The sequence below is a fragment of the Cystoisospora suis genome (assembly GCF_002600585.1).
Source record: "Cystoisospora suis strain Wien I chromosome Unknown contig_6756, whole genome shotgun sequence".
Lineage (NCBI taxonomy): Eukaryota > Apicomplexa > Conoidasida > Eucoccidiorida > Sarcocystidae > Cystoisospora > Cystoisospora suis.
Genome location: NW_027159543.1, coordinates 1 through 7,055, shown reverse-complemented (window position 1 = coordinate 7,055; position 7,055 = coordinate 1). Strand labels below are relative to the sequence as shown.

General features: G+C 51.6%; 1 protein-coding gene across 1 annotated transcript; it reads right to left on the bottom strand.

Moving 5' to 3' along the window:
• Positions 1 to 1,601: 1,601 nt before the first annotated feature.
• CSUI_010154 (clumping factor b) lies at positions 1,602 to 7,053 on the bottom strand. Its single transcript, XM_068070259.1, has 4 exons — positions 6,851 to 7,053; positions 5,198 to 5,362; positions 2,605 to 4,641; positions 1,602 to 2,121 (listed from the first exon to the last, which is right to left on the bottom strand). Exons 1-4 carry the CDS (start codon positions 7,010 to 7,012, stop codon positions 1,771 to 1,773), a joined length of 2,715 nt encoding a protein of 904 aa, XP_067917765.1. The 5' UTR covers positions 7,013 to 7,053; the 3' UTR covers positions 1,602 to 1,770.
• Positions 7,054 to 7,055: the final 2 nt, after the last annotated feature.

Sequence of the window (7,055 nt, the reverse complement as noted above, 5' to 3'; positions counted from 1 at the left end):
CTCGCACCACGACAGGGCGCGATGCTGGGCCCACATCGTCCCGTTACTACTCGACACAATATGCTTCATAAGTAGTCCTTGTCTGTCATGGGGTGGTCTATGCCGGCTGTCATAGAGTGCCCTATGACAAGAAGCATCTTCGAGACTCACTGCGGACCGATTCAGCCACTCGAACAGGACACATGATTCGCCTTGATTCACACATGTCAACGAAGCAGCACGTTACGACAAGCTTCTCTGCTTTTGTGCTGCCAGAAAGCTCGCACCAAACAAGTGTCTCATCTCGATATTGCTCTGTACAGAACAGTCCCATCCTTGCAGCACGGGGAGGACACACTTCGAGTTTGCAGAAGGCCACGAGCTACTGCCTCGGGCCGCCAAACACGGAGAGGCGCTTGGGCTCCCTTTCCTGGAGACCGGATTCTCCTGAGAATCCAAGCTGCTCGCAAGTGTGTAACTGGCTATCTCTCACACGGACCACAAGCTTGTACCCGGAAGGTCATTAGACGTAGACAGGAACAGGATCCTCGTCAGCTCGGAAAAAAATTAAAAAACCACACCCACATTCAGCAGGCTGAAAGTGGACTGAACTCGTAGTGTGATCAGAAGACCGCTTTCTCGGAAGCACAGGTCGAAGCGCGTCCGCTTCGGAATACTTTAGTTCGTGTACCACCAAAGGCTGCGCAGTTTTTAGCTAGAGTGGAATCTGTACCCACCTTCAACCAGGTTGCCGAGCTTGTGCAGAGGAAGACACACCATGAACCCGCGTGCTATTTAGCACACGTCACCGACCGTAGCCGTTCATCCGTAAACGCCTAGGTGCTTGGGTATTTTTTTGCGTTTAGCCCGCGAAACCGTACTAGACGTTCTGGGGTAGTGTGAAAGGTAGCGACGAGCGATTGATGCCTCACTGCGTATACACAAGTGTGAGGGGCGTGTGAAAACCCGGAGCCGTACCTTGTTGAGCGGATACAGCGGTGACCTGGCTTCTTGTCTCGCGCTTCAAATGCAATTCAACTATTCCCTACCTCATGCTTAGCATCGCGACTCGGTGGCTGAAGTGGATACACGGAGCGGCCATAGACTGAAGGCGCCACGCTACTCTAAAACTCTGGGGCAAGGAAAAGACATTACCATTCAATGGTCTGCCGTCGCTTTAGTCACGTCACCAAACCTCGCAGCACCCTGCAATCGACGGGAGACCTCAAAGCTTCACCGAGCTGCTGTATGTTGGTGAGCGGCCTCTACTGATAACCTGCGAAGGAACTGCAACTCTCTTTTGTGCGATTGCTCGGTCGTTAGTTCAGTAACTATAATCTCTCTGTACTTCAGTGCCAGCGGTCCCCAGGTAATTTCTGTGCACCACCGCGGGCCAGATAATGAAGGGCGCTCGAAATGACTTCCAGATGAACCAGGGAGTTCCCCCAGAGAGCGCAAACCTGCGGCATGGGTCCCGAACGGTCTCAAAACTGTCCAAGGGAGTGAGCGTTCACCGGCGCCAGAACTTCCGTAAAATGAGCAGGTTTCGTTAGCTCCATTTCACTGGAGGGAAAAAGGAAATTTCGTAAATGTCCATCTCACAGGTGCCCGCTTTCTTACCGGCTTGCACTACTCACAAAAGCGAGAGCATGCCGCGACGAAGCCAGACACACTCTTGCAACGAAAGCGGGCATCCGCCCGGGCCGAGCTGGAAAGGATTGTATTCGTGTGACTCATGGGGAACTATAGCAAACCTTAACCTTGTGAAGTGTATAACGCACACTCGATTCGTTATTTGCTTGCCAAAGCATTTCTGCTACGGTGCTGCTGAGCCATGGAGAAGGCGAAGGCAAGTGAGGGCAACCCTTCCCTCCTGGCTGTTTCGTCGTCGTTTATAGGCTCCCCTTTCTGTCTTTCCTTGGGAGGTGGGGGCACTAGGTTGGCCAACAGCTCAGGTCTTTCCTTCACAAAAGCCGGGAAATCCATATCAGCAGATGACTTGATTATTAATGGGAAGGACGTGTGTTCGTCCCCTTTTACGTCCTGATCAGCCTTCTTTGCCGTCAACAAGAAGTAATGAATATGGGATAGGAATCTGAAACAACTAACCTTTGACGGCGTCCGATGCCCTGTCTTCTTATCCTACACCAAGACAAGAGAAAACAAAGCCAGAACCGTTTTGGGGAGAGCAGCGTTTAGACCATGCTGTAGCGAGTTTGTCATCGTTCACCGAAGTAGGAGGATGTCTCCCTTAAAGAAACAAGGCATAGGCGATCTTTGTGTGCGAGCCCGTTGTCAACGCCTCCCACGGAAAATACTGAGGAACATGAATCGAAGACAGACCGTGCCAAATGAAGGCGGACGCATGAGACTCAAGGGAGTGGAATTCATGTGGGATCTGTCACTGGGATACATATGACGTATAAGTGTAGGTCCTCGTCCAGACTGAGGACAGCAATAGACTGGCTTGTGTGTTCGCCGTCGATGTAAAGACACAAGTGAAATACAGAGAGAAGTACGGGAGACGTGCCTTCGGACATTAGGACAGAGACAATCAGTGCGACCGGACCCGCAGTGTGACGTTGCGTGTAAGCTATCCTGAGAACGATGTCACATCTTCCTTACCTCCGTGTAGAAGTCCAGAAACATCTGCCTTTCTCGCTGTGTTGGTTCCGGCATTTTTTCCTTCATCATGATCCACTTAGGCGAAACAGTCCCCTGAGTCTCCATCCACCCAGAGACGCATGCATGCAGAGCATGCGCCCATCCCATCTTTTTACCTTCACGTCCAGAAAAGTACCGATGCTTGAGCCACGCATTCATGGCTCTGCCCACTCTGGCCCAGTCTTCATGACGACTGAGATCGAGATTGAGGGAATTGTCTACCCGTACTGCGATTTTCCCGAGACTATCATCTCTTTCGGGATCACAAGACGTCTCACGACCCTCACTGGTGCTCTTTCCTTGTTCATTCTCCCCACCTCGACAAAATTTGAAGATAACAGAGGCCGATGGCAATTGTTCTTCGGTTTTGACAGCAGGCACTGCTGCTGCTACTCCTCCACCATCCCCGACTCCCTCTTGTTCTTCACCCGAAGGCGAGCCCTCTTCCTTCTGGTTTCCACCCCCTTCCCCAGACTCTGAACTCTGTTTCTGTACGCCCGTCTCCTCTCCAGGGGCTACTGTAGTACTAGCCGGGGGCGAAGGGCTCGGGGAGGAGGTCTCGGACTCGGTTTTGTGCTCCTCGACTTGTGGTTGTTCTCCGTTGGGTTTTTCTTCGGAAGAACCTTGAGTTGACACCGGGTTTTCTCCTTGAACCTTGTTCTCCCCAAGTTGCTCCTGGTCTCCATGGCTGGATTCCCCGTCGCCCTCGCTTGCAGAAGCCTCTGCTTCGGATGACGCCTCTTCGTTACTTTCACCGCTCGAATCCTCTGGGTTCGTGCCCCCCCCCTCAGGGGGCGGCGTTTCTGTAGATTGTTCCTTAGAAGGCGACGACGATGCCTTTGCTCCCGTTTTGTTGGTTGTGTCGCCGCTGTCGTCCCCTGAAGCAGTACTAGTAGCACTAGTGGAGTCTTGGTGTGATTCTTCGCCACTCTCACCCTGGGAGGGTGTTTTGTTCTCAGGTGTTTGAGCCGTATCTTCCTGCGCTTCCGCAGTTTCGGGAGATGGTGGGGAAGCCTCTGTTTCAGATTGTTTTGTCTCTTCAGCAGATTCATTTTGGACACTTTTCCCCTCCTCCTCCTCCTCACCTGGGTTCTGATCACTTTCACTTCCTCCGGTGTTTTCCTGGCTCTCGGCTTCCTCTGTTTTTGGTTCGGTGTCAGCACCATCCTTCGGCTCCCCTGAAGACTTCGGGTTAGAGCCTTCATTCTCATTTGTCGTTGTCGTATCACCATTACTATCACCAGGAGTAGAACTTTCTTCGTTCTTGGCCGGCCCTTCACCGCCCTGCTGTTCTGGAGCTTCTGTACTTGATTTCTCTTCTTCGACGGAATCGGTTGAAGACGCCTCCTCCGGAGATGATGAGGAAGGTTCTTTTTCTGTCTTGGCTTTTTCGTCTTCTTCCTTACTCTCATTTTCAGATTTGGGTTCCTCCGTCTTGGCAGCACCTGCTTCCGCGTCTCCTCCTTCGGGTGACTGCGTACCGGAGTTAGCCTGTAAGGATGGTGATTTTTCCTCTTCTTTGTTGGTCCCCCCCTCTTCGCCTTCATGACCGTTATTAGACGCATCCTCTTTACCGCTAGGACCTGCTTGAGATTCTCCTGGTTTCTCTTCCGAAGAGGAGGACTCATTCTCGTTCCCAGGTTCTTCTACAGTTGTAGATCCGGCATCGGCGGCTTGGCTCGTGTTTTCTGGGAGTTTGCGTTCCTCAGCCCCCGGTTCAGATGACGCTTCTTGTTTTGCCGTCTCCCCCTCTCTCTCTGTTTCGTTCTTACTTTCTTCAGATGCCTTGGAATCTTTCTCCTCAGAGCTGCCGCCCTCGGCTTCTTCGTGACTCTCCTCTCCTTCTGGCTTGGGAGGCTGGCTTTCCCCTCCTTCCGCATGAGGCTGATTCGGTAATTTCTTCTCACCTGTGTCGCCAGACTGTGGTCCTACACCACTGCTGTCCTGTTCTGAAGCGGGGGACGGAGAGACGGTCTTATTCTCCGCCCCACTTGGTTCCTGAAAAAAGGGGGATTTCAACAAGAAGACAAAAGAATGTCAAACCCGAGCCTCTCCATGAAAGGCGGAAAACCTCTCCATTACACCTAGTGTGTGCGTGTGTGTACACGTGGACGTCATGGACACGCGCGAAGAACCGGAAGTTTCACATGCATATGACAAGACACAGCCCGAATCGCTTGCAACGATGTCCTCTTACGGATTCAGATGCTGATCTGAAACCGTAAGAGGACATCAGCAGGCGCACCATTTGTGAGTCACGTCGCACCGAAATTGCACCGGCTGTTAGGATATTCTCCAGACTACAGTTGTGTTTTTCTTCTGGTCAAAATTATCTCCGGAGGCGTTTCCGTCTTGCGCTCTTAGACCTACTATTCTGGAGAGCCCGCCGGGCGGCAGACTACGAGCACCGTTCTTGCCGATGCACACTGAACCACCGAGTCCAAAAGCCGAATGCAGTTCTCAACGAACAGTCAACCAAGCACACGTGGTTATTTCTGTCTTGTTGACCCCTTCTCCCTCCCAAACTGAGAGCCAAGGCCTTTAGCTGACTTACAGAAACAGATGCGTTCTCTTCTTGGGAGTCCGCTTCCTGTTGTGGTTTCTCAGGAGTTCCATGTGAAGCATCGGGGGCAGCTGGGTGAAGGGATGATGGTGAATGTGAGGTCTGAGACGACTCTCCCCCACCCCAAAGCGAATGTAGGAACTGAAGGGGATTGAACTGTTTCAATGTCGGAAAGAAAAAGAACAGTCGCCAAAGAAAAACATACAGTAGAAACATGTCTGACAAGTGAGGGGCGAAGTCACGTCGGGCCACATATAGAGAAATCCGGAGAGACCACCGAGTTCAGTAGGCGGCGGCAGGTCAAGAGAATGGTTCCAACGCGTGGTAAAACTGCAGATACGAAAAAGATAATGGGAAGGAGAAACCAGGAAACCTCCCCTTTCCGGTACGGGGAGGCTGCACCAGAGACGAGGGGATTATCGCTATGGAGACGAAAGACTACGGCTACGAAATATCTTCTATGTATTCTGTAGGCTTCGGGTGGCTGTGTATACACGTCGACCACCGCAGTGGCCCTCCTGCTTACTGAACTAGCTCAAGACTTTGGTGACCCGTCCAACTTGACTCATGTGCGAACACTGCCGAGACAGAAGTCTGACAGGCGTCCACACACGGATAAAAATCTTACTTGTATTTCTACCGATCTACGTGAAAATGTGAGAAGGGGCAAGCGAGGTCGCTGAAACGGAGGCAGCTTGCAGACACAAGAACCTACTGATTTTCTATAAGAGAAAGTCCTTGTGGAGTGCTTCACAGTGTACTACAGGAACGAGTGCGCACTACTTTTGTGCAGAATGGGTTTTGGTGTCCAATATGTTCCGCGAGTGACTGAAAAAAGCCACGAGAGTATGAAAGGGGGACGGAAAGGGCTCACAGACATGAAAAGCGGAGGAGCAGTCACATGAGAAAGAAGCATTTTGGAGAGCCTTGCGTTTTGTACATTTTACATATATATTGAGGATGACGTCAGCTTCTTCAGCTGAAAGGTCAGCTCAATACCTTTTTTTCGAAACCGACGTCTCTAGGCACCTGAACTGGACATAGGGCTGGGATCTATTATCATGCATGCGTGAATGTGTCCGACTATGTCCGTATCCCATGCAGTGTCCACCGCTCCTCAAAACGGATGATTTCTCCAAGCTCGCTTTCCGATGTTGTTGAGGGGGCATGCACTATCCACCATTCACTGTCTGCGTTCAGTGTCATTGTCCCCCATATCCCATCATTCACCTGACTGCTCTACAGTCTCCCCTCCTTTCGTGTACTAAGAACGGAGAGAAAGACGTACTACTTGCCACTGAAGAAAAGTGTCTTCTCGTGATGGCTGTTCTCTTTTCCGCTCAACGTGAGTGATCGAATAAAGACTTAATGCAAACCTGTTGATTCCGACACAGGAGCTATTATTTCCTTCTTCCGTCTCAGAAGCTTTCCCCCCCACCCCCGCCGCCCTCCCCTCGCCTTGCGCTCCTTTATACTAGAAACAAGGCTCGGAGTGGCGCTAACCAGTGGATTCACGAACACTTGCAATCTGGCTTACAGTCCAACGGCAAAGTTAGAGCACGTCACACATCACCGAGTAAAAAGATAAAAGCATGGAGTTATGTATGAACGTGCCGATCGGGTAACATGTCAGGGAAGGCTTACCGTTGTTGCGGACGTATCAGGAGACGACGATGATAAGAAAGAAAAGCTGCCCGGAGCTCTGGCCCACCTGGCTTTTCTTTCATCGTTCCCTGTGTCCAAAGCACGGGGATGCACATCGCGCAGCAGTCCTAGGAACGAGAACGAGGGAGGAGACGAATCCATCGTGGGGAATGGAGGCGGAGCTCCACGTGGTGCTTCCTCATTG

Excerpts from the sequence above, each read along its gene's own strand:
- CSUI_010154 (XM_068070259.1), bottom strand. The coding sequence starts at position 7,012 with ATGGATTCGTCTCCTCCCTCGTTCTCGTTCCTAGGACTGCTGCGCGAT. Across the intron at positions 4,642-5,197 it reads AAGAGAACGCATCTGTTTCT|GAACCAAGTGGGGCGGAGAA; the intron begins GTAAGTCAGCTA and ends CCCTTTTTTCAG. Across the intron at positions 2,122-2,604 it reads TTCTGGACTTCTACACGGAG|GATAAGAAGACAGGGCATCG; the intron begins GTAAGGAAGATG and ends GTCTTGGTGTAG.